This window comes from Pelodiscus sinensis, chromosome 10, assembly GCF_049634645.1.
Source record: "Pelodiscus sinensis isolate JC-2024 chromosome 10, ASM4963464v1, whole genome shotgun sequence".
NCBI lineage: Eukaryota > Metazoa > Chordata > Testudines > Trionychidae > Pelodiscus > Pelodiscus sinensis.
The window spans coordinates 1375790-1400028 of NC_134720.1; the positions used below are offsets into that span (position 1 = coordinate 1375790).

Here is a 24239-nt window from a genome sequence, read left to right on the forward strand (position 1 = left end):
CGGGCCTCTCTCCCGGGGCTCACGCTGGCGAGCCAGTGGCTGCTGCATTCGGAAGAAAGCGCCTGAGGTTCGAATCCCTCTCCTGGAGAAGTGCCTGTGTGTTGTGACTGAGGGAGTCCAGGCATGCAGGGCGCTCCGGCGGGGTTACGTTATATCTCTGCTTAGGAAGTTAGGTTACGATGTCACGGCTTTTATTGTTCTTCGTGGGGACTACGGTGGTGCTTGGCAGCTGGCTGAGATCCGGCTCCATTGTTCCAGGCCCTGTGCAAACACAGATTAATAGCCTTCTGATTAGTTCCACGGGGTTTTTCTTCCGACGGGTGGGGCTTGGCTGCATGGGCAGCGGGGTGAGGAGAAGGGGATGAGGGTGGCCAGCAGGCGAGGGGAGGGGTGAAGGAGGCGACGAGGGGGTAGGTGTGGAGTGATGCTGCATTGAGAAGAGAGACTGCGAGGAGGAAACGGGAGAGCTGGAGCAAAGAGTCAGACGGGGCTGGGAAAGTCCAGCGACATCGAAAAACGAGTTTCCATGGACTTTGATCTTCTGGGCTTCCCCCTGAAAATCCCCACAAGCTCGACGAGCTCGTCATCATTGGGACCTGCAAATCTTTAAGCAAACGTTTGTACCGTTCTCTAAATAGCTCTGTGTTCTGGTTAAATACGAGGGGCCTCTCGTCCCTCTGCCACTTCCTTCTCCCCGTTCTCGTCCCTTCTACGGCTGGTCTTGTGGAAAGCCAAGAGCCTTGGCCACCAAGTCACTAGTGTTCCTCGCAGCCTGCCCGGTGCTGAGAACGTGTCTCCGTGGCGGGAAACAGCCCACCTGAAGTGAGGCCAAAGTAAGGCCGCGAGGGAGCGGGGGAGTTTGGAAGAGGGAGGGCAACCCTGCCCGAACTCCGATTTTAAAAGGCTCCAAGGGTAGGACCTGTTGTGCCATCCTCCAGGAGAGAGGGTCCGCAGCTCCCCCCGCCGCCTGGGATCTCGGGGTCACCTTGCCAGTCCCTCTCCGGTGGCGTTTTCCCCGCCTGTTCGCAAATATCACCAGCCTCCTTGAAGGGAGGCGATTCCGGACTCGGCAGAAGGATTCCCTGTCAGCCCCACGCACTGTGTGTTTTGCACCCGGAAGCTCGGCCGTGCGCAGTGGGAAGCAGGCTGTCGGATGGCGGGGAGAAGCCGCCAAGGTTAGCGGGAGGACTGACGCTCACACGATGACTGCCTGCCCCAACGGGAGCCAGGCGGGAGACGTGTGGAGAGCAGCGAACGCAGTAACAAGGCCGTCGGCTGGAACACATCATGTTCTCGTCTAACTGAAGGGCAGTGAGTCTCCCCTCAGCCAGCCCCGCTGTTCACACCAGAGGCACTTTGGGAGGGTGCTGGGCGGGGAGTAGCCGGGGCTGAGGTGCACGCTGGGGGGAGGGAATATCGGATTTTCAGTGTCCAAACTGAAACATCATTTCTGGAACCTTCACCAAAAGGAAAAGTGTCGTCAAGTTTGGGTGAGCCCCCGAAGTGTGTCGTCTCCGGCGGCATGAGAGGGTCTGTCTTGTGCCTCAGGGGTTTATACCATTTTAAAACTGAAACAGTTTGAAGGGAAAAGTTACTTCCAGTCCCAGAATGGAAAGGGTTTGTCTCCACAAAGTCACGCCGACCATCGTGAGCGTTTCTCGGTTTGGTTTGTGTTGCGAGAGGCGGGGCAGCGGTCGGTCAAACCAATGCGGCCAATTGGCCGAATGCGTCGGCCCCACCAAAGCTACCATCTGGGGCAAAAAATGTTTTGTCCAAACCATGGTTCCCGGCTCATCTCCTGAACACAACAGGCCTTTGTAGATTGCTCCACAAGGGGAATTTGTCCCCGCTGGCACGTCACCTGGGCATGTCGTGGCGTGTGGACGTGTGGCCATCCACGGAAGGTTTCGTGCTGGTTCTGGGCGTCTCCTGGGCCCACGGAGCTGGCCACAGGGCACCGCTGGGCAGCGACACTGAGCATGGACACACGATTTAATGTTGGTGAGGGAGGTGGGACTGGAGCCCAGCTCTCCTCGGTACCAGCCCAGCCCCTCCGTCACAAATCGCCCTTCACAGAAGACGTAGCGGGCTTTGCACAGCCTGTGATCCATCAGTGATGGCCAGTAGCAAAAATCCCCCACAGCCAGGGAGGGGACACTATCTGGGAGAGGAAGTTGAATGCTTTCCTGGGTGTTTGGCGGGTGGGTCTCGTCTGCATGCCCAGGGGCTGACTGCTCCCTGTGTTTGGCCTCAGGAAGGACTTTCCCTCTGGATCCCATTGGCACAGACCCTGGGGGAGGGCAGGTTCACCTTCTTTTGTGGCACAGGCCGATTTAAACTCGCGCACCCGGTGGCTCCTCTGGATCTCGACATCTTTGAACCGGGAGTTGAGGGCGTGCGTAGCTCAGCCAGAGGTTGGGGATCGATTGCGGGAGTGGGGCCGGGAGGGTCTGGGGTCTGCGATGCGCAGGAGGGTAGATGAGGTGATCATGATGGTCCCTTTGGCCTCGAAGTCTGTGCGTCTCTTAGGAAATAATACCGGCTCAGTCCATTGCTTTTGCTGCTTGATCTTGGGTTTGCGGCTTCCTTTCCCCTCCCGTTAATCAGGCAGAGGTAGGGAAATCGGCAGCTTCCTGTGTCCTGCCCACGGTGGCCGGGGAGAGGTAACGGTAGGTAACGATACTTTGCTGTAGGACCCTGAACTGGGGCACATTTCTCAGGCAAAGCTGGATCCTGCCTTGCATCTGCCTCCACGGATTTGCGTTCCTGGCAGTTGTTCTGCTGGTTCATTCCTGATGCACAGCAGTACCCTTGTGCCCATGTGGTTCTCTGCCACGGCCAGGCCTGAGTGTCTGTCCTTGGAGAAGGAGTTCTGCATACTGCTGCTGGGAGTATCGGCGAGATTTATTCCCTGTCTGTCACCGCACCGATCGGTGAGACCGTGCCCTGACTGGTGGGGGATGCATAAAGCTGTCGAACCGTTGAATGAATAACCCTTGATCCGGACACGAGCAACGTTTTCTTGGAAAACCCAAATCCCCCTTTGGGCTGGACTGTCCCCGGCGCGGGCCGTGTCCCCGCGGTGCAAGGTGCCTGGAGGGAAGGCGATGCCGATTAGAAGTGCAGCAAGCCCATCCGCTGACATCGGCACCCCGGCAGTCCCGCGGGTGGCCAGGCTCCGCACAGGAGGGAATTCGCATGCAGGTGGAACGTGGCCGCGGGGATGGCTAGAGGAAGGAGCTCTTGGCTTTGCCGTCCAAGTGCTGACTCGTTTGCTGTGCTCAACTCAGGTCGTGAGGAACCAGAGGCAGCTGGGACGCGGATCAGGGCATGAGGGAAAGTGACGGTTGCCAAGAGAGCTCAGCATTGGCTCGCTTCTGCTCCCCCGGCCCTGTCGCAATGCCCGGTCTGACTCCTCCCAGGGAGGGTGGCCACAGGCGGGCTAAGGTCAGCTGTCCACTCTGATCCCATTCAGATTCCTGAGGCGGCTTTGGAGATCTCTGCTCCCATGGCTGCTAGGACGCAGTCGCATCGCTAAAAATAGATGCTTGTCTTCTGTTGCCCTTCATGAAGCCTCTGGCCCCTTCTGCCCCATCCCACCTTTGGTGCCCCTCTCTGCGACGTTCCAGCGCCCCCACTCTGCGTTCCGACCCAGAGATTTGTGCCCGTCTCATGGAAACGGTCTTCTTTAAAACCAGCAGTGGTTGTAGCGGCGGGATACGTTTTCTCCCTGCCTTGCGGTGTAAATTGGCCAGCTGTGCCCCCGGCTGCCTCGTGCCATCCGTCACGCTCTGTAATTTGGCTGCTCTGTCATTTACAAACCTCCTGACATCTTAGGGAGCGCCGGTGTCGTGCAGTGATAGGCGTGTAGCATCCTTCTGACTCCCATTCCGCAATTGAATAATCCGGCCGCCAGTTAAACATGAGCAGATGGAGAGCAAGAGGAATACGCTGATCTTCGCGCTTTCTTTCGGGCTCTCCCTTATGCTTGGCTCTCCCTTACGTGCCCTTGTGTGCCAATCAGTCACCGTCTCCTCTTCCCCCTTTAAAGCACACTTCTTCCCTCCAACCTGCCAGGGAGCAGCACTGGCATAAGACTGAACAAATGTAATAAACCGCCCACTGCAATGAAGCAGAAAGCAGCGATCGAAGCCAGGAAACGTAAACGGCTCCATTTCTACAAGCAAGGCTGCTGAATAGAGCGGGTGGGAATTCTTTGACAGACTTTCGGCTGAACGGCACCCTTTTGCAGAAACGTATCAGATCCCATGGACGTTTTGCCAGGAAGGTTTCTTACATCCGGGGTGGACGTTCAGGTCAAACTCAGAGCATATGACTCATCCCAGAATGGCCAAAAGAGCAAGGCTTTGAGCACTCCCCGGGGATTTAGGCAAAGCAGGGATGTAACCGGTTAACTGGTAAGCATCGCTCTAACTGGATACCACTGGCCCAGCCGGACCCACTGCGCTGCAGCCAGGGGGCCGCTTCTGGCTCCACCACGCTTCGGATGGGGGGCTGCTTCCGATGGGCAGGAGCATCCCCCTGCCCATGGGATCCCGGTGAAGCGGGGTAATGTAACATTTAACCAGTTAGCGGGATTTTACATCCCTCGGGCGACCCAGGTTCCAGCTCCACGTCAGGAAACCGGCTCGGCTCGTGTTTTGTGAACAGTGTCGGGGTTCGGGTTTGCACTTTGTGCCGGACCGAAAGCGCGCACACACACACACACACACACACACATAGCAGCAAAACTTGTTGAGCAAAAAAAGAAAAAGGAACTGAACAAGGCAGCAAAACTTGATGGGGGGAGAGGAGATTGGGTTGCCTCGCGCCCCCCTGGAATTTCTCCCCCCCCCCCAGGGGGACACACCCCCTAGTTTGGGAACCCATCGTCTAGACAGTGCTGGGTCCTGCCGAGAGGTCGGGACTGGACTCGTTGACCTCTCAAGGTCCCTGCCAGTCCTAGTATTCTGTGCACACGGGTCTGTTGGGAGTGAGGGCACTCGTGGGTGGTGCCCACAGCATAGGGGGATGGGGAAGACGAGCCAGGCAGACAGGAGGGCCCCAGTCACATGAGGTGGTGGGGGAAGGAAGGCCGAAGAGCCTGCTGGGAGCAGGACAAACAGCGGATACGGGAAGCTGGTTTCCGTCAGCAGCCTGTTCCTGGGGCTGAGATGAGCGCAGGCCCATTTGCCCCTGGCAGACACAGGGCATGTGGCGTGGGAGCCGGCCTGCCTCTGACGTGATGTCTCCTGGAGGTACTGGTGGGCTTTTGCCAGCCAGGCTGCATTGGCAGAGGGCACTCAGTGGCTCTGAGACTTCCCCCCTTTCGCTCTCATTTATTCCCATTTTTTGGATCACTAAATCAGCCCCGGTTATGACCCTGTAAATCCCTTGGCAATCCCGGCAGAAGCATCAGCTGCTCCTATAAAAAAAATGTTATGGGGCCGTTAAAGTGGCGGAGGCTGAGCCGTCCCGGGATTTATGAAGTGGGAGATGCACCGATGGCTTCATTGCGGCCTCCGCCATCCGCTTGGAGAGCGTGGCGTGTCTGCCCAGACTGGCCCCCTGGGGGGCGTGGAGCCCCTCTGGCGTCCGCCTTGAGCCCCCGGCGCCAGCGTCAAGAGCCCGCTGGTTGTCCCTGGAGCTTTGTGCTGACAGACGTCAGCTTTGTGCTGCACCTCGCACCGGGGGGCCCTGACTCCCCGGGGGGCTCCCAGAGGGACAGATCATCATAAGGGAACAATCAACTCAGCCAGTAGAGCAGCTCTCAACCGAGCGGTTTGGCCTCCGAGGCGAGCGAGCCAGAGCAGTGGGGGGGAGGCCTTTCCCTCTCTCTCGCCCCGCACACGGTCCTCTGGAAACCCTCGCTGACCCAGGCTCGTAGCCAGCCTGGGACTGGGGTGTCTGTTCCCCCCCCATCCCCCGAGGAGCAGGAGGCGACTGAGGGGACTTGTCCCTGCAGAGGAGAATCGCGGGTTTCTTTCAGCCACAGCCCCGTTAGCGTGTCCCCGTGTCATGGAGAGGCCGAGTGGCGCGAGCCCGCGGCGCAGGGCAGCGGGAGTGGGAGGGAGGCACCTCTCCACTGCGGGGGAGCTCTGCCGCTGACTCCCCGGGACAAGGAGTCACTCTCGGGGGGCTGCGGCTCCGGAATCACAGGGCTGCTCTTGCGGGGTGGTTACGGGGGGGCTTAGGCCAGACGAGGTGACTGCCCCGTACCACGCGTGCAGGGACTCAGCTGAAGCGGGAGAAGGGAACGTGGTGTTGGGGAAAGGGACGGCCCGGGGCCATTCTAGACCCTGGGTCCCTTCAGTTCCAGACACCAGGAGCTCCAGGCGAGAAGAGTCCCAGCACGGTGCTGCTGGGTCGGTTGGGGGCACGGGCATTGTTCCACTGTTGGAGGATGGACCTTTGGTCTGCCCCTGGGTGGCCGTTGTGCTGTCTCCCGGCCTGGGGCAGAGTGTGGCGGTTTCACCCGCACATACCCCACCCAGGCGTGTGCTACTACAGCCGCGTCTCTGCAAACGGCGGTGCTTCCTGCGGGCATCACAAAGCACCCTTGTGTGAGCATCCTTCAGTAGCATTCGCCGGACTCATTTCTGCCGCTTGCGAATACGCACCAGCTGAGAGGCAGGGCCCTCTTGGGCAGCAGCCCCCGGCCACGCCGCTCGCATCCTCGGCTGGGAGCATCTTGTCTTGAATTTCCACCGGTACGGTAACGAGCTCAACGTCTGATTGGACTCCCGACGGCAGGTTCCCGTCTGCCTCCAGGGCCGCACAAATTCCACCAGCGCCCGGCCGTGCCGAGACAGCCGTCCCTGTGGGCAGCTTTTTAGTAGGCAAAAGTGGTGCCTGACTATTGGTTATGGTGGCTCATAACTCATATTTTATCGGGCCCTTCAGGGTTTTGATTATAATTACTCCACTCCGTCAATTTAGTGGCAGCCACAAAACTTTCAAAGGCCTTTTTGGGTAAATAAATATGCCTCAAATTATGCAGGGAGCATCATAAAATTGCCACTTTCCTTGCCATAAAGCCAGCTAATTGTGGTTTGGGTTTGTGACTTCATTGCCGGGAGCAGCATGTGCGATGTACGCAGGAGAGTGCGGAGGGAGACGCTTGAGCTGTGCGTTTAACTCGAGAAGCTGCGGCGTCAGGTGGTCTGGACCCAATGAAAACCATCCTGGTGGCTTTCTCTCTGAGGGTGACAGCAGCATCACTCAGAAACACGTGGCGCTACCAGAGTGCCACAAACATGCCAATGCAGAGAACAAGAGCGCCACGGTTTTTTAAATCTCTCGCTTTTTTTTTAAGCCAATCTCGTGACTTTTTGAGGCCTGACTCACAATTTTTGAGCTCCTGGAGTTGGCAATGGAAGATCAGGGCCTAGCGTCCCTTCTTCACTGTCCGAATGTCTTTTTTCTGTTAGGCCGATACTGTTATTAGCAATATCAATCATGCTTATCGCATTAGTGCCTAGGGGCTAGCCAAGAAAGAGCCAGAGAGAGACAGGATCTGGAGAGACACAGAGCAGCACCGTGTCTGTGCCCAGACGAGTCTACAATCTGAACAGATCAGAGAGCCCCAGGGTAGGGGAAAGTAGCAAACACACACAGTGGGAGTGAATAATACCGTAATCGTTTCCTTTTGCGTATCTGTTTGTCTCGTTAGCTGGCCGTGCTGTCGTTTGTATTTCTTCATGCAGTTTGCTTTCTGATTTTTATCCTCTTACCCTTGTTCTGTTTTTGCATTTTTAGTTTTTCCCTATGAAAGCGTCCAAGAAACGCTGGGGTCCCTGCCCCCTTCGAACCTTTTCCCTCCAGACGTTCATTTTCCACCTGGCTTTTTTTCTCCTTTTCCTATTCTATTCCACCATCACGCTCAGTGGGATATCACAGCTACCGGGGGTGACCTCGGCTGCCCCTCCAAACGGGGTCCGATTGATCCATCTTGATCTCAACCTGCAGTTCTTTGTTGGCTCTGCGGCTCATGCGTTTGGTAGGACTTCAGTAAATAACGGCCACGCTCCAGATGGACTGGCCTCAGCCTGTCAGTTTAGAAGTAGCCTGTTCCATGTACCGGGGAGGAGCAAAAGGGAAGAGGAAAGAGAAGAGAGAGCAGTGGGCTTGGGGAGAATGGAAGAGGGAGGAGAGTAGAAGAGCTAAGAGGAATCGCACTGTAGCTGGTGTGCACAGAAGCGAGCGGGTATCAGAGGGTATGTCTACACTACCCTCCTAATTCGAATTAGGAGGGTAATGTAGGCATACCGCACTTGCAAATGAAGCCCGGGATTTGAATTTCCTGGGCTTCATTTGCATAAGCCGGGCACCGCCATTTTTAAATCCCGGCTAGTTCGAACCCCGTGCTGCGCGGCTACACATGGCACGGAGTAGCTAGTTCGGATTAGGCTTCTAATCCGAACTAGCTGTACTCCTTGTGGAATTTAAAATGGCGGCGCCCGGCTTATGCAAATGAAGCCTGGGAAATTCAAATCCTGGGCTTCATTTGCAAGTGCGGTATGCCTACATTACCCTCCTAGTTCGAACTAGCGGGGTAGTGTAGACATACCCAGAAAGACCTAAGATGCTCTCAGAGCCCTTGTCCTAAATACCTTCTGTTTTCTCTCCTGCCTCTCCCCCCGAAGGCTCCCCGGGGATGAAGATCTACATTGACCCCTTCACTTACGAGGACCCCAACGAGGCTGTCCGCGAGTTTGCCAAGGAGATCGACGTGTCCTTCGTGAAGATTGAAGAGGTCATTGGAGCAGGTGTGTCCTAGTTCACCCTTGACTCTCTGTCCCTCCTCCCCCACCCTCCCACCTCTCCACAGCTCCTGCACCTTCCGTTCTCTGCCTGCCTCTCATTGGACGTGCCCCCCCCAGATCAGAACACGCCAGCAAACTCATTGTATTGAAGTAAGAAACGAGCCCGCTTCGGCCCCGAGGCTCCGGTTAACTTATTCAGCCGATCCTGCTGCTTCTTTGGGCTTGTGGTTTAACTTCCAGGAAAGTTGGAAATCTCTCTCTAATCTAAATGAAATGGATCTCGCTCTCTCTCGATCTCTATCCTCATACATCCCATCTATCTATCTATCTATCTATCTATCTATCTATCTATCTATCTATCTATCTAATCTATCTAATCTATCTATCTAATCTATCTAATCTTATCTATCTATCTATCTATCTATCTATCTATCAATCAAACACTAGAACTGGAAGGGACCTTCAGAATCACCCCCCCTCGCCCTCCTGGCAGGACTAAGCGAGAAGTCCTGAGGAAGATTCAAAGAACCAATCGATTGTTTCAGATTTAGGGTCAGATTCATGTCCCTGTTTTATGCTGTTCTGTCTGTGCAAAGCAGCTGCAAATCTGACTTAACCACGAACCATTCTAGTGATCTGTGGGTGTCATTAGCTCCTGCCTGAGAGATGTATAGTTTAGGCTACCCATTATTTGCTCTCTATTAAATTCAAGCTAGGTAGTTTTACATCGGGGGAATGGAGAACTTTAAGGGATGCTGTCAATTAGTTTGAGGCCTAACATTTATCTGCTGTTTAAAAAAAGCAGGACGTGGTCAAGAGGTTGAACTCTTTGGCAAACTGGAGATTTTGTTTCATGGAGGATATTGATCATTGAAAGAACTCCACACTCAAACTGTTTCAGTTTTGAACAGCTGGAAATGTTTTGGTTTCTGGGTTTTGTGTTTTTTTTTGTTTTTTAATTTCTGATGCAAAGTCAGAAATTGTCAGAGACAGGGACGCTTTCCAAGAAAACAAAAAATGTGAAAACCTAATTTTCTGACCAATATTTTGACGAGAACGGTTCCGCAGATCACTGCGCTGACATAGATATTGATCTGGTTTTAAATTTCAAGTAAACCCCTGTGGAGCTGTAGCCCTCCGTGAAAACCAGCATTGCCCCCCAGCGTACATGTAAAACAGGAGGTTAAACTTGACTCTCACCGAAAGTGAAACTGACCTGCTTAGTTCTACGTTTCACCAGGCGTGGAAAGCAAGAAGGAAATCGTGTCTAGTGTAATAGTTTAGATTTAAGGGAATAATTTTGTTTGGCTGATCTCTTAGGCCCCGAGCCTGCAGGCTCCTTCATTGTAAGGGACCCTGACCCCCAAACAAAGCTCCATTAACACCGGTAGTAGGGTGACCAGGTGTCCGGTTTCTGACCGGAAGGCCGGTCAAAAGCGACCCGGGTGACTCCAGTCACTGCCCACAGGGCTGTTAAAAGTCCAGGTGGCTGCGCGGCAGAGCTAAGGCAGGTTGTCTGCCTGCTCTGGCTCCACACAGCTCCCGGGAACTGGCTGGCAGGTCCCTGTGTCTCCCAGGCATACGGGGGACCCAAGGGATACGTGCTCTTCCCGCGCCCAGAGCACTGGCTCCGCTGCTTCTATTGGTCGGGAACTGCAACCAATGGGAGTTGCGAGGGTGGCGGTTACCTGTGGGCACAGGCCACATTGGGAGTCTCTTTGGCCTCCTGCCAGGAGACACAGGGACATGCTGGCCGCTTCCTGGGAACCACCCGGAGGTAAGTGCTGCCCACACCCTGCGCCCCAACCCCCCATCCCAACCCTGACCCCTCCCCACACCCCAAGTCCCTCATCCCCAGCCCCGAGGCCCTCCCACATGCAAGCCTCCTCCCAGAGCTCGCACGCCCTCCTGTACTCCAAACCCGTCAGCCCCTACCCTGTGCCCCTCCCACATCCCAAACTCGTCATCCCAGGCCCCAGCTAAGAGCCCTCCCCCCCATCCCAAGTGCCTGCCCTAGCCCCGTGAAAGTGAGGGAGGAGGCGGGGGCAGGGCCTTGGCGAGGGGGTTTGGTTTCATGCCAGGAGAAAGCTGGGGACCCTGCTTGGCGGAGCTGCCTGGGGGCGCAGGGTTGTATCCACGTAGGGCAGTTTGCAGGCCCGGGATCGTTGTGAGCAGCTCAGGAGTGGGTGCTTTTGGCACCGCCCCTGTAAGAGGGAAAACAAAGAGCAGTAAGAGGCTGCGGTTGGACCTCTCTAGGCCGGCACACTCTGGTCTGGCAGCGTCCGAGGGCGGCGTGATAGGAGCTAGCCGGATGTCTGCTTGCAGTGGGTGGGACCAAGTTTCCTGTGACCCCCTTTGCTCCTGTCTATGCGCCTCGCTGTCCCAGGCTGGGACCACAGCTGGGGCAAGTGGGGAGCCCCGGGGCCAGCGGCCGGGACCCTGGGGCCAGCATTGGCAGGGGCGGGCGGTTGCCACGGCTGTTCTTGCACTTGCAGGGGAGTTTGGAGAAGTGTACAAAGGCCGCTTGAAGCTGCCCAGCAAGCGGGAAATCTACGTGGCCATTAAGACGCTAAAGGCTGGCTACTCGGAGAAGCAGCGCCGGGACTTCCTGAGCGAGGCCAGCATCATGGGCCAGTTTGACCATCCCAACATCATCCGGCTGGAAGGAGTGGTGACCAAGAGCCGGCCGGTCATGATCATCACCGAGTTCATGGAGAACGGGGCTCTGGACTCGTTCCTGAGGGTAAGAGCAGCCCTGGCCTCGCTGGCCGCTCTCCTGCCGTGACGCTGGAAGGGAGTCATGTTCGCTGGCTTGGAGCTGGTCCCTGGAGGCCAGGCGTCCGGCAGCTGGGCCCTTGGAGTACAGGGTCACCAGGGGGGAATCCGATAACCCAGTTTCAGAAGCAATAGCAACAGAGAGCGAGGTCTCCAAGGAGCCTAAGGGAGTCGGAGCACGCATCCTGTTGTCTTTCAGTGAGGTCTGTGCTCCTAAATCCCTTGGGCGCGGATGCAGATCCCCTCCAGAGGCCTCAGCGAGTAGCTGTGCCTGCTGCTACAAAAGACATCCCAGTTTTTGCATAAAACACTAAACCCTTGCTGCACCGAAGGGCTCTGAGTGCTTGGGCCCCCAGGAACCGACCCCTGCAAAGTGCCCAACCCCCAGTGACAGACAGCAGGACACGTGCTCTAAATGTCATAGGTTCTGCCACCGTGTGGCGGCCTGATCGTCTCACTGGCACAGTCTTGTTAGCGCCAGCTTGTAGCATCTGTGGCGCGCCCGTGGCCAGGGGTCTGCGGTGTGACTCCGGGCGGGGCTGTCCCGTGAACACGGTTCGTCTCGTTACCGGCTCTGGGACCGCCTGGCAGAAGCAGCTGCTGCATCTTGGGACGGGCATCGTGGGGGGGCGGGTCTTGGGGTCTGGAGGCAGCTGAGAGGCCAGCTGACCCAGAGCCCAATACCCACCTGTCGCGCTGGGCAGGAGGGTGCCGGAGGCAGGGGAGGGGAGAAAAGAGGAAGGGAAGCAGAGGCAGGAGAGAGATGGATGAAGAGGAAAGGAGGGGTGAGCAGCGGGGCTGAGATTTTTAAAGGGACTAGGAGGAATGATTAATGGGCCCAGCCTCCAAACCCTGCTAATGCCACCTTCTTCCCGACGCTAGAGCAGGTAATTTATATGTCTCCTTCCAGTCCTGATGTAAAAATAGCACCGCTAATTGGCGCATCAGCTGCTTGGAAAGATAGTGAAGTGGGTCGTCCGTGGCGCCGCGCGGGGGCCCCCCGAGGAGGGAAATACACGAGGGCGCCGAGGCAAACTGGCCCAGAGCTGGCAGATTGCTCCCCGCCCTTCCCGTCGCACCCAGAGACGCCCTGGAACGGGACAGGGAGGAGGTGCCCTCCAATAAGGGGGCCGCCTTTTCCACGGGACCGACTCTGACGCCCCTCTGCTGGGAACGCTGGCCTCGCTGTGGAGAGTCCTCCCCACGGCGCAATGCAGAATGGTCTCTCTTGCCGCTGCCCATGGGACGGCCCCTCTGCTTTCCCCTGTTCCACAGTGTGGGTTGCCCAGAATCGAAGGTGTTTTTATTGGGCGGCAGAGGGAGGGGGGCACTAAAAAAGAAAGAAAATGGTCTGAAAAATGAAAGGTGCCCCACAGTGGGCGCTGCCTTTAGAGATGACTTTTTTCTAAATTAGTTGCCCCCCCCCCAAAAAAAACCCTCCAGCAACCACCTGATCCTCCTGACACCCGCCTTGACGTTGACAGTGCGCCAAAGGAAGCATTTGGCCACGCAGCGCACAGTCAACTTGTGGAACTCCTTGCCGGAGGATGTTGTGGAGGCCAAGACACAACCAGGGAAAAGTATGGAGGAGAGGCCCATCATGGGCCAGCGGGGCTGGAACTAGGGGTGACTTGAAGTGGTGAAACATGCAGGATTTACAGTTTGGTTCAGTGGCGAAGTGAGAGCTTGGTGGTTGTTCCTATGACTGTAGTTGGGAGGCCTCAGCCATGCGGCGGTTCCTGTACAGGCAGCTAGTGAGAGAGAGTCCCTGCCCCAAGCAGCTTACAGTCACCCCAGGAGAACGGACCGGCCCAGAGGCCCAGGCGTGTCGGGACAAGGGGCTTCTCGGCTACCCTGTCGGTAGCTGGGTCGTTTTCATTCTGCCACTTGCTCTCCCTGCCTGCAGCAAAACGATGGGCAGTTCACGGTCATCCAGCTGGTGGGCATGCTGCGGGGCATCGCGGCGGGAATGAAGTACCTGGCGGAGATGAACTATGTGCACCGGGACCTGGCCGCCAGAAACATCCTGGTCAACAGTAACTTGGTGTGCAAAGTGTCCGACTTTGGCCTCTCCCGCTACCTGCAAGATGATACCTCAGACCCCACCTACACCAGCTCCTTGGTACGTACCGTCTGCCCTGCTGCGCGTGCTCCCTCGGGCCTCCCCCGCCTTGGGGCAGTTCATCACCACTGGGTCCTGTGGGGAGGGTATCCAGGGAGGTGGCCAGGGAGTCAGTCGTTGGTGACTCTTCCTCTGTTGCTTTCTCTGCCCGTGCAACCATTGCCACACAGCGTCGGCGCTCGGGCTGAGGCCGGGCCGGATTGAGCTTTCAGTGTTCGTCAGCAGTCGCTTCCTGGGGTTAACGTGCAAAGGTATTTAGGTGCCTACAAATGCAGTTAGGCATGTTCCAAAATGCTAGGTGAGGTAGGCGCCCGTCGGCATCTTTAGGCAGCCAAGTACACTGATGAACGTGGCCCTTCCTCACCGTTTTCCTCTCAAACAGCATCCGCGCCCCCGGCGGGTTATTTCTTGCCTGCTCTTGGAAGGACAATTATTTTCTTTCTCTTTTGTCCCTTCCCTCCCCTCACTCTCACTCCTTTCTTCAACAGCCTTCCCTTCTCTCTCTTTCTTCCCCTCCCTTTGCTTTTCTCTTGTGTGTCCCCTCCCCCTCTACGTTTGTCTGTGCGCTTGGCTGGCGTTCCAATGAGAATTTCTCTTGCCAGAATTGAGTGGGGCTGGGTGGGGTGAAGAGCAAAGATCTGGAAGGGCTGCGGGAGGGGAAGCGGAGGGAAGACAGATTGTTGCAAATACAGGAGGAGTTTTAAGTGCTGCTCCAGTGCCGCTCTCCTCCTGAGCTCGTGCTCTCCGCTGGAAATTGTTCCGGGCGTTAATTAAAGAGACAGATCTAATCCAAGCTCCACTATTCCCCAGTCACTGAGCTCCAGCTTAATTAACTCATTTGTACGTAATCCCACTTCTCCGATGTGCCTTCCTTGTCTCCTGGCTCTGCTGCCGCGGGGAAGATCACAGAACCCGGCTCCCCCCGAGAACAGGCTTTTGGAATTGTTCTGCCGCCGCACCGGGTCCCATCGGAAACGGCGGGCAGAGGGTTCTATTCAGCGCAAACAAAGTAAATAAATTGCATGTTATGCTACGGCTCAGTTTATCAATGCCCTGTGCAGGGTTCATAAAGGACTGATCCGTGGCACAGCCTACTACATACACAAGTCATATCTATCATAAAGCGGGGGCAGGCAAATACCGCAGGCCAGATCCGGTCTGCCAGGGTTAGCCATATCTACCCTGGGGATTGCAGCTCCTATTGGCTGCAGATCCTGGCCAATGGGAGCTGCGATCGCCCGTACCTGCGGAGGTAAATATAGCGCTAGAGGCCAGGCTAAACTGGTAAACCGCTGCCATTTTATTGCCCACCCGGGCATGCCTCCGAGAGGCAAATTAGAAGGTGACCTTTTTTTGGGCAGCAGGATAAAAAAGGGTTGGGCATTGCTGGGCAGCAGCAGAGTAGGGCAGGTCCACTCTGTGACGACCATGGACAAGAGAGATTTTAAGTCAAGAATGAGAGTAGCTTCAATCTGCGTTGGCTTGAGCAGTGACCTTGGAGGTTTGGCCCAACCCTTAGGAGAGTTCAGACCAGTAAGGAAAGCCACGGGCAAGTTGCGTCTGTGACCGTGGTGCTCGGCAGCGGCAATTCCTCCTTCGCCTTGAGCCAAGCGCTCGGGTCAGAGGCCTGGGCCCCCGCCTGGAACTAACCTAAGAATGGAGCCGCCTTGTGGTGGGGGAACCTGTAGTGGAATTCAGTGTAGTGGTTTTGACCTTTGAAGGCCGCGTTGGTTTGGGGGGCGGCTCTCAGAGAGCCCAGCTTTCTCCCGCGGCTGCAGTTGTGATCAGTGGCGCCCCTTGGATTGTCAGAGGGAGTCGAGGTCGGGGGGATTAGCAGGTAGGCCTCTTGGTACTGAAATTCACGTCAGCCCGAGACGCGTCGGAGCCCGATTTGTTCACTTTCTGGCCGTGCTGCAAACACTCCCCTCTCTTTGCACAGAGCGTTGTGCTTAAAAGAAGCACCTGGGATCTTTTTCAGGGGGAGAAGGCAACACGCCACATGTATTAAACATACGTAGCTCAATCAACACTATCATATGCATATGATACATGACACTCATGCACTCTTTCTCTCTCACACACGCACAGAAGCGCACTCCGTCTTGTTGTTACCAATAGTTGCTCCCCCTAACTGCATTGGCCAGGTGGGTTACATGTAGGAGGGGTGGAGCCGGGCTTCTGCCGATCCGGATCGATGCTCCCATGTTGACGAGACGAAAACCGAAGGTCCCTCTGCAAGACACCTCCTATTTATCCCTCTCATGCAGTCAGTTAGTCATCACCTGGCCTTTGTAATACTGCTTCAAAGAGAGTTCTTCCAAGGGCAGGCACTTGCTGCTCCACTCCCAAGGCGTCTGTCTGTCCAGTCTTCTTTTCAATGAGCTCACTTCACAGGTATTGTCTTGGATTTGGCTCCCAGCCCCTCCACCCTTGCAACTGCTGCTGGAGGTGCTCCCCTTTCAGTCTCCATTCACACCTCGTTCATTTCAACAGGGCAATCAAGGAAAGGGGAGAGATCTCAAAAGACATTTTTTCTTTACCTTAACTATTCCTACGGCCTATAACATAAAGAGCTTGATACAAAGTTTCTATGGAAAAGACTGGATACAAGGTTTCTCTTAATACAAGGATTCTATAAGAAAGCTTAACATAAAGATATATCTAAAAGAACAAGATCTGTATATATAAAATCTCTTAGTACAAAGATGGGAATGATACATGATTATACGGACGTGTGACAGAGATCTAGCCACAAGAGCGAGTCTTTCTGAGCGGCAAGGAAAGGCCTGCTGAGGGAAGGGGCTGCTGCTGTTCTGGGCCGGAGGGTTGGCCCTGGCTTGGCATCTTGGGGAGGGATGGAATTTGTGCGCTGGCGAGAGGGGAACATCTTTTGGGTGTGATCAGAGGGAAGCAGATAAGAAGAGAGACTCACCCCGCGTAGGAAGCCGAGGGAGCTGGGGCGGTGGTAGTTCCTCGGTCGGTTCATAGAGGTTTCGGGTCCGACCCTGCAGCTTTTGGCGCAAGCGGGAATGCTACACAGCGAGGAGCAGCAGCGGTGGCCTATTCAATCCGAGGGTCACTTGAGATAATGCGCCCAGCACCCGCCACTGGGGGAAGGCTTGAAGTGGCCTTTCCCGCCTTTCGAGAGCAAACAGTGTCTCTCATCTGCGTTGGTATTTAATTCATGCCACACTCGGCCTTCCCAGCTGCCAGGAAACGATGCCCTGCCTGCTGCTCCATTACTCTGCCGCCCCCGGCAGGGGGCTCACTCTGGGGAAGAGGCAGGGGAAACACGCCGGGAGTCACGTTCTCACACTGGGCTTATTTCACTCACGGGTTTTGCCGCCCGCCCACCAAGAGCTCCCGACGCTTCGCGGAGAACAACCGCACAAGGCAGTTTCAGAAATGAATCAGCCCAAAGTAAATGCCAGACCGAGTCTGCGTTTTCCCGCCCTCCCCCATTAGTTTCGAGGTTACTGGAGTCACCAATGTGGAAGTGGGATTGGCTTTTCTTCCAGCGATTCGTAGACCTCTGTGGCTTGTTCCCCATGGAAACCAGCCCCCTCAGACCGTGACATCGTAACCCTTGCCCAGGCAACGAGTGATGATGTCACACGGAGAGTTATGGGGCGGATTCTCCCCGGGGAACATCCAATGAGGAGTTTGCACCAGAGGGTTTGGGGGAAAACGTTCCGTGGACAGATGAATGTTTAAGAAACGAAGATTCTGTTTTCACCGATCGATAAGCACCAAGGTTTTAAATCCTCGCTGCCCAAGAAAATGAGCGAATCTAAGCAGCACAGCGGAGGGCCTTTCCCGGGGGGGTTCTCACAGCCTCATGGGCTCGAACCAGCAGCAGGAAAAGGGAGAGACCTTCCTGGGAGCAGCTTGGATCTGTCCCGGTCATTTACTGTGTAGTTGAACTGATTTCCAAGGAGGAGGGATGATCGGACTAGGGCGTCGCTTCCCGCTAGTGCTTGACTGTGAGAGACTCACTGGATGTCCCCGGAGTCACTCAGATGTACTGAAGGGGAGAGAGTCCCCGGTCTACAGATGCCTCTGACCGTTGCATAGCGCCTTGCAGGTCTAGATGGTAAATCTATATGGAAAGGGGGGTCGCTCTACATTGCAGGGGCTGTATGGATGCTCTGTTGCAGGAGGGCTGAGACAGCGCTGCCATTGTGGGAGCCTTCTCCCAGGGGCGAGTAACTTTCTGGGAAAGGATTGTCCCCCGCTCCGACCTCTCTTGCTCCTCAGCCCGCAGGTACCTGGATTTGGGAGTGTGGGTCTCGGCCTCCAGTGCCTCACAGTTGCGCTCGGTTATTTGTGCCAGTGGGGCTACAGCGCTGGCGTGGGGATGCCGTGGCCCTTTCTGCCCCCCTACCCCGGGGTCCACGATTCCACGCGATAGAAGGCAGCAGAGCGTCAGGCCCCACAGTTCCAGGGCTTCCTTCTCCTCGTTCCTTACTGCTCAGGATCGTGTCTGCGAAGCCCAGCTCTTTTGTTCCTTTGAGAGTCCCCCTGTTCTTGCTGATCCCCCCGCCGAAGCTGGAGGGCCGGCCTGAATTGCCAGGCCAAGGAACAAAGACAAGGAAGCTGTGCCGGCAGAGTTCAACTCACTGTCCTGGCTGGGACAGCAACGTGCTTTCCCGGGGACGCGCTGCCGATGTCACACGCCAGTTCTTGTCTCCGGGGACTGGATGCCTGTTGAGCATCCCAGGCGCGGGTGATCCCTTCCCCTGTCTTTGCCACGTGGGGAGATGGCGGCACGGAGGCAGGTATTTCAATCTGTGGTGTGCCCGTTAGCAAAATGCAGCCGGCTTCGCTCCAATCACTCAGCTGTAATTTAGAACCGAGGGATGAAAAGACCTGCTACTCCTCGGCTGGGGCAAGTGCTATTCCTGGCAAGCTGTCATCTCAGCACCAAGGGCATCTGCTCTCCTCCCTCACCCCTTCCCTGCCACCATCCCCCGGGAAGAGGCCTGAGACAGGCAGGCGTACGTGCTCCAGGAGGCAAAGCAGCCCGGGGTGGGGAAGTGTCACTCCGGGTAGCGCTCGGAAGGCTGAGCGTGCTACTTTACATGCAAGGAGGAGCAAGGAGGCAGCTGTTGCTGCCAGCCTTTGACGTCTGCTTCCCGGCTCCGGGAGAGCAGAGCACCTCCCGATCCTCGGTGGGAAACGCGGAGCCCTTTGAAAGACTCGCGGGCGCGCTCATTAGCATTCCTGGGAGCACCTCCTGGAGCATTCCTGGGGCAGGGGCGCAGAAAGAGGGTTAACCCTTTCGCTGCAGGAACCAGCTGACAACACGCCCGCGGTGCGATCTGCGCGCCCATCCTGCAGGAGCCGATCCCGTCTGTGTGGGCATCAGTCCCCCCGGCAAACACCAGCCTAGGGCACAGCCCCTTTGTGGCTTGATCCGCCCCAGAGTGGGGCAGGGAGATAGGGCAGGTGCTTCCTTCCGTCAGGACCGGAGTTTGACTTCCGTTGATCATATTCCAACAGTTGATGACACAGCAGCTTCTCTGGATTCATGCGAGCGCTTTTCTAGCTTTCCGATGAACGGTTGTTGTCATGTCTGTAGGGCCCCACCAAATTCATGGCCATGAAGACCGTATCGCGGGCCCAGAACCCTGGTCTCCCCTGTGACATTGGTGATTTTCGAGGGGCCGCGGCATGGTTTCGGTATGGCCGCTCGCTGGTTGGTGCACGATGGCATTGTGTCCTTACGCAGCAGGAGTTTGTGCCGCAAGCGCGCTACAGCTCCTCTGCCCGGCCTGCTGGGCTCCCAGTTAGAAGCACTAGGTTTGACCTGGAACGTCCTAAGTGGTTTGGGGGCAAGGCAGGTTCAAAAACTGCCCCTCTGCCTGTGCCCTGCATCCACAGCTTCAGCAAGTGGAGGCCCTCACGCCCTGGCTTCCTTGCTCGAAGATGAGAGGGAAAAGCCGCTCTGCTGTGGAGAGGGTTCCCTGCTGCAGGCTGCGGAGGCCGTAATCAGCTGGGTGGATTTGCTAACGAAGCTTGGCGGGCATCAGGGGATTTTGACTTGGGGCGGGGGAAGGGCCAATGGCAGCGACGTGGGTTGTGATTTGGGTTGATGTGTTTTGCGCGCAGCATGTTGAATTCTCAACATGGAGGTGGGGCCACTTGTCTGTGTGGCGGCTGTTTTGACTCCGCGTCAGCTGCGTACCGTTCATTAGCGCGCGGCGCCTGGAGCTGTGGACAGATGCTTTGCAAACTGAGGGAGCAGGCGGGCGGCAGGTCGGGGTCGTCCCGGAACGCTTTCAGGCAATCCAGGGCATACAACTGACCTGCTTGTCCCTCTCCTCCAGGGTGGGAAGATCCCGGTGCGGTGGACAGCGCCTGAGGCCATCGCCTACCGCAAGTTCACCTCCGCCAGCGATGTCTGGAGCTACGGCATCGTCATGTGGGAAGTGATGTCCTTCGGCGAGAGGCCGTACTGGGACATGTCCAACCAAGATGTGAGTGTTCTGGGCCCGGTGGGTCTGCGTGGGTGGGTCTCCATGGGGAAGAGCCACGGGTGGCTTTTCAGCTCCCCACGCCACCCGTCCCTTCCCAGCAGCATGGCGTAGGCATGGTGACAGCTGCTGCATTCCTCGACTCTTCCAGCAGAAGTCACCGCGGGAATAGGAGAGCCATAGCCCACAGACAGCCAGGAGTCTCTTGGTTTCCAGGGCCTCCGCTGGGGTGGGTTCTCACGAACGGGGGGCGTCCAAACGCCTTTGAAATGCTAGCTGTTCAGCAGCCACCCCCTCTGACATCACAGGCTTCGGCTTCCCCAGGGATTCCAGAGTCACTAGGGCAGGAAGAGAACAGGCCGTGGCTCTCAGCGCAGGCCTTTGGCCCCTCTGCGGCCTCCCTGCCCCTACCAGGCGCAGGTAGAGGAGGCTGGTGAAGCGGGGAAAGAACAGGGCTGGGGCCAGGCCCAAAGGAGCCTCCATGACATGCCGGCTCCAAGGCTGCCGTGCCGTGGAATTTCGTTATTGCAAAGAAGGAAGTCAGGGCCGGGGAGGCCGCTCCAATACTGTTACCATGGCTGCTGGCCAGCCCGGGCCGAGGCCTCTGGGTTCGGATTTCACACCACCCGGGGTCACTCAGCTTGGCTGGTGCTGAGCCTCCGGCCTGATGTCATTCTCCTCCCCAGCTCTTTCCGTGTGGGGGCGCCAGATGCTGGGGAGTAGGAGGCTGTTCTCTCTCCGCTGCCTGACCATTGGGGGATGGGGGCTTTTTTCTCATTCCCTCCTCTACATTTGGGAAGAGGAATCTGGCTCCATCCCTCGCTGGCCTTCTGGTGGCACCTTCATCTGGCTGTGTGCCCCGCTGAGCCTGAGGCAACGTGGAGACGCATAGTCTCGAGTACAGGGGACACTCCCTTTGCTGCACAGGCCCCGAACGTCGCTTTCCCAGAACCCTAGGACTGGAAGGGACCTCGGGAGGTCAGCAAGCCCAGTCCCCTGCCCTCCCGGCAGGACTTTCTTTGTGGCTGCCGTTGTGCTCCAGAAATGGCCGCGGAGAGCAGTGCCGAAAGGCTGCCGGCGAGGGGCTGGCTTGCCCCCTGCTCCAGTCCCCGCCCCTCAGCCTGTGCTGGTTTTCAAGATGAAAAAGGCTGGTGACTGAAAGGTTTTCAGATAGGAAATGGGGAAGAAAAACCAGCGGGCTGGTAATTGGCCTTCAGGAAGCCGGGAGGCCTTTGAAAATGTTCAGAGGGTTTGTGAGCCAGGGAGAGAGACTTGGTAGTGGAGCTACTGTACTCCAGTGCGCTCGGCAGAGCTAATGAGTGTGGCGCTCTCCACAGAGAGGGACTGCCATGCTCTTGATTCACAAGAGCTCAAATTAACCTCGGAGCGCCTCGGTCGCAAGAGCCAGCGACGCCGTCTCGGCTCCCTGCCCTTGTGCGCACCCCCTTTTCCCCGGCCGCCTCATTAACGGGCAGCACGCCGCTGCCAGTGGCAAGGAAGAGAGGCGAGTGCCGTGGCGGGGAAGCGAACGCTCGCCTACGTCTCTGGTAGTGCGTAGATGAGAGCATTCGTGCTAGCAAGGGCAGTAATGGACAGTTGGGGCCATCTTTGAACCCTGTGACAGGGTGGACTAGGCCTGGCGCCCCCTGCTGGAAGCCTTCCTGCACCCTGCCCCAGGGAGAAGAGCAGAAGAGAGGTCCTCCAGGCAGGCTAGAGTGGGTGCTTCTGCTGCAGCCTATCAGGGTCCAGCAAGCTGGTATAAAAGAAGCTGCTGGGCTAGCGTCTGCCAAATTGACTGGGAAGAGCGCAGCCCCTCAGCCAGCTCCGAGTGTGAGCTGGATTTCAGACCTTGCTGAAGCCCAGGTCTGGTGGCTGAAACCGGCTGTGATAGACCTTGATGAACTGCAGTACCCAGGACAGGGTGGGGTGAGAACTTGACCTCAAAGCCCTGGGAGAGGGGATGGATGGAGCAGCTTCTTGGGGAGGTGGCCCAGGGAGCAGTGGACCGCAGCGATACTTAGCGGGCATCTGCTACTTACAGGGACCTTGGGCTGGGACCCAGAGGAGTGGGTGGGCCTGGGGTCCCCCCCAACTCCCCAGCAGCTACAAAAAGGGGGGTAAGAAGAAGCCTGGTCCCAGGAGACTGACCAGAAAGGCCACCTAGGACCTTTCCTCTCCCAGAGCCCGTCAGAGCAGAGGAGCTGGTGGGCCCACGCCCTCGGCCACAAAGGGGTATGCGCAAGAGGGAGAGCCCATTGCAAACCCTGAGCTCTTTGCTCTGGTATCAGGTCAGATCATCCCCAACGTAAAACTTCGGCTGCATCAGTGGACAAACAGCCGTTGACCCCAGTGGTGAATCTGAGCCAGGGAATCAGGAAGTCTTGCTTGGAGCGTGAATGGTTTGGCCAAGGGGAAGGTTAATTTTTTCCGGGACGGCTGTTGCTTTGCCGGAGGCGTGGGTCGGGTTTGATTTTGGAGCTGCGATGCCTCTTCTATGCTCGTTTCCTCTCTTTCCCGGCTGGTTCCATGCTCCTTCTCACTGCAGGTCATCAATGCCATTGAGCAAGACTACCGTCTTCCCCCTCCGATGGACTGCCCGGCTGCGCTTCACCAGCTCATGCTGGACTGCTGGCAGAAAGACCGCAACACCCGCCCTCGCTTCACAGAGATCGTCAACACCTTAGACAAAATGATCCGCAACCCAGCAAGCCTCAAAACTGTGGCTACCATCACCGCTGTGTGAGTCTCAAAGCGCCGGGTACTGTACGTGCAGTGGGGAGTGCTGCGAGGCAGCAGCTAGGTTTGGGGAACTCACCGTGTAACGTTCCGAGCCATAGATGGAAGGCCATCGAGCTAGCTGCACTACTGATGGGCAATAATTATCCCATTCAGTTTGCTTTTCTTTCTTGGCTCCAAAGCAGTCACAACCCAGTAAAGATCTGTGCAACTGGATTTACGATCTGTGGCCACCAGCCAAATACCGCGATGGGCAGTGGTTGTCCGTGGCCAGGCTCTTTGCTATTGGTTACTCCTGGCGCGTGATGAATGGTGAAAGTCACATGGTATTGTTTCTCCCCTCTAATTGGATCCTGAAACTTTTTAAACAGGACAGAAATGAAAGACCCATGATGACTAGTGCCCACGCACCAAGAACCCATGCAAGTAGTGGTGTTGCACAAGGAATTATCCAAACTTGTGACACTATCCACTTGGGCTGGAATAAAACTGTTAACTGGTTAATGCACTAGAAAGGCAATTTTCCCCACCTTGGATATTCGCATTTCCATGTTAAATGTTATGAATGGGACACATCCAGCTCGACTTAATTAGCTTCGTTAACACTGGTCCTACAATTCACGGGGAACCGCTTTTACTGTTATATAAGCCCTGGCTTCAGTAATTTCCATTCCAACTCAACTGATGACGTAGATTTTGCCCACAAAAGCTCATGATCGAATATATTTGCCAGCTGGTTTGCCCATGGCTTTTGACCGGCCACATCCATTGGCCTTGTGTTTCCAGTCCAGCTTGACCTAGGCTCCTTTCTGTTGTGTTTCAGGCCTTCTCAGCCACTTTTAGACCGCTCCATCCCAGACTTCACTGCCTTTACCTCAGTAGAAGATTGGTTAAGCGCCATTAAAATGAACCAGTACAGAGACAGCTTCCTGACTGCTGGCTTCACCTCCCTGCAGCTTGTTGCCCAGATGACCTCAGAGTAAGCAGCACATACCGTGGTCACCCCTGAACTCTGACCCAGTTCCCATTGGAAGTCGTTGGCCACCCAGCCATTGACTTCAGTGGGAGGAAGATCTGGCTTTTCAAAACTGACTTTCCCTTGAGATTGTCGGTGTGTCTTGGTTGAGATGGGGTCCGAAGTAAAATGAGAATTGCCTTTCTCGTGGTAGTTTACGCTTTTCTTTTCCAGGAAAAGAAACAGGAAATTGGGGGGAAAAACCTCAAACGAACCAACTTTTTTGACGTTCAGAATAGATTTGGGTTGAGTTTGGGACAAGTATGCAGGTTGGTTTTGGGTTTGTCCAATAGGAGATTGCTTATGAGCCTGCAAATTCAGGTCCAGTGTTTTAGATTTAGAGACGGAAA

General features: G+C 56.3%; 1 protein-coding gene across 11 annotated transcripts in view; it reads left to right on the forward strand.

Annotated features, from left to right (window-relative positions):
* Nucleotides 1–24239, forward strand: part of EPHB1 (EPH receptor B1) — a 321566-nt gene that overhangs the window by 271449 nt on the left and 25878 nt on the right. For all 11 annotated transcript variants that reach the window (XM_075937229.1, XM_075937227.1, XM_075937234.1 and 8 more), the window contains 6 exons: nucleotides 8646–8768; nucleotides 11261–11508; nucleotides 13447–13662; nucleotides 19992–20141; nucleotides 22684–22877; nucleotides 23698–23853. In XM_075937229.1, coding sequence (XP_075793344.1) covers nucleotides 8646–8768; nucleotides 11261–11508; nucleotides 13447–13662; nucleotides 19992–20141; nucleotides 22684–22877; nucleotides 23698–23853 — 1087 coding nt within the window. The remainder of the gene's footprint in view (nucleotides 1–8645; nucleotides 8769–11260; nucleotides 11509–13446; nucleotides 13663–19991; nucleotides 20142–22683; nucleotides 22878–23697; nucleotides 23854–24239) is intronic.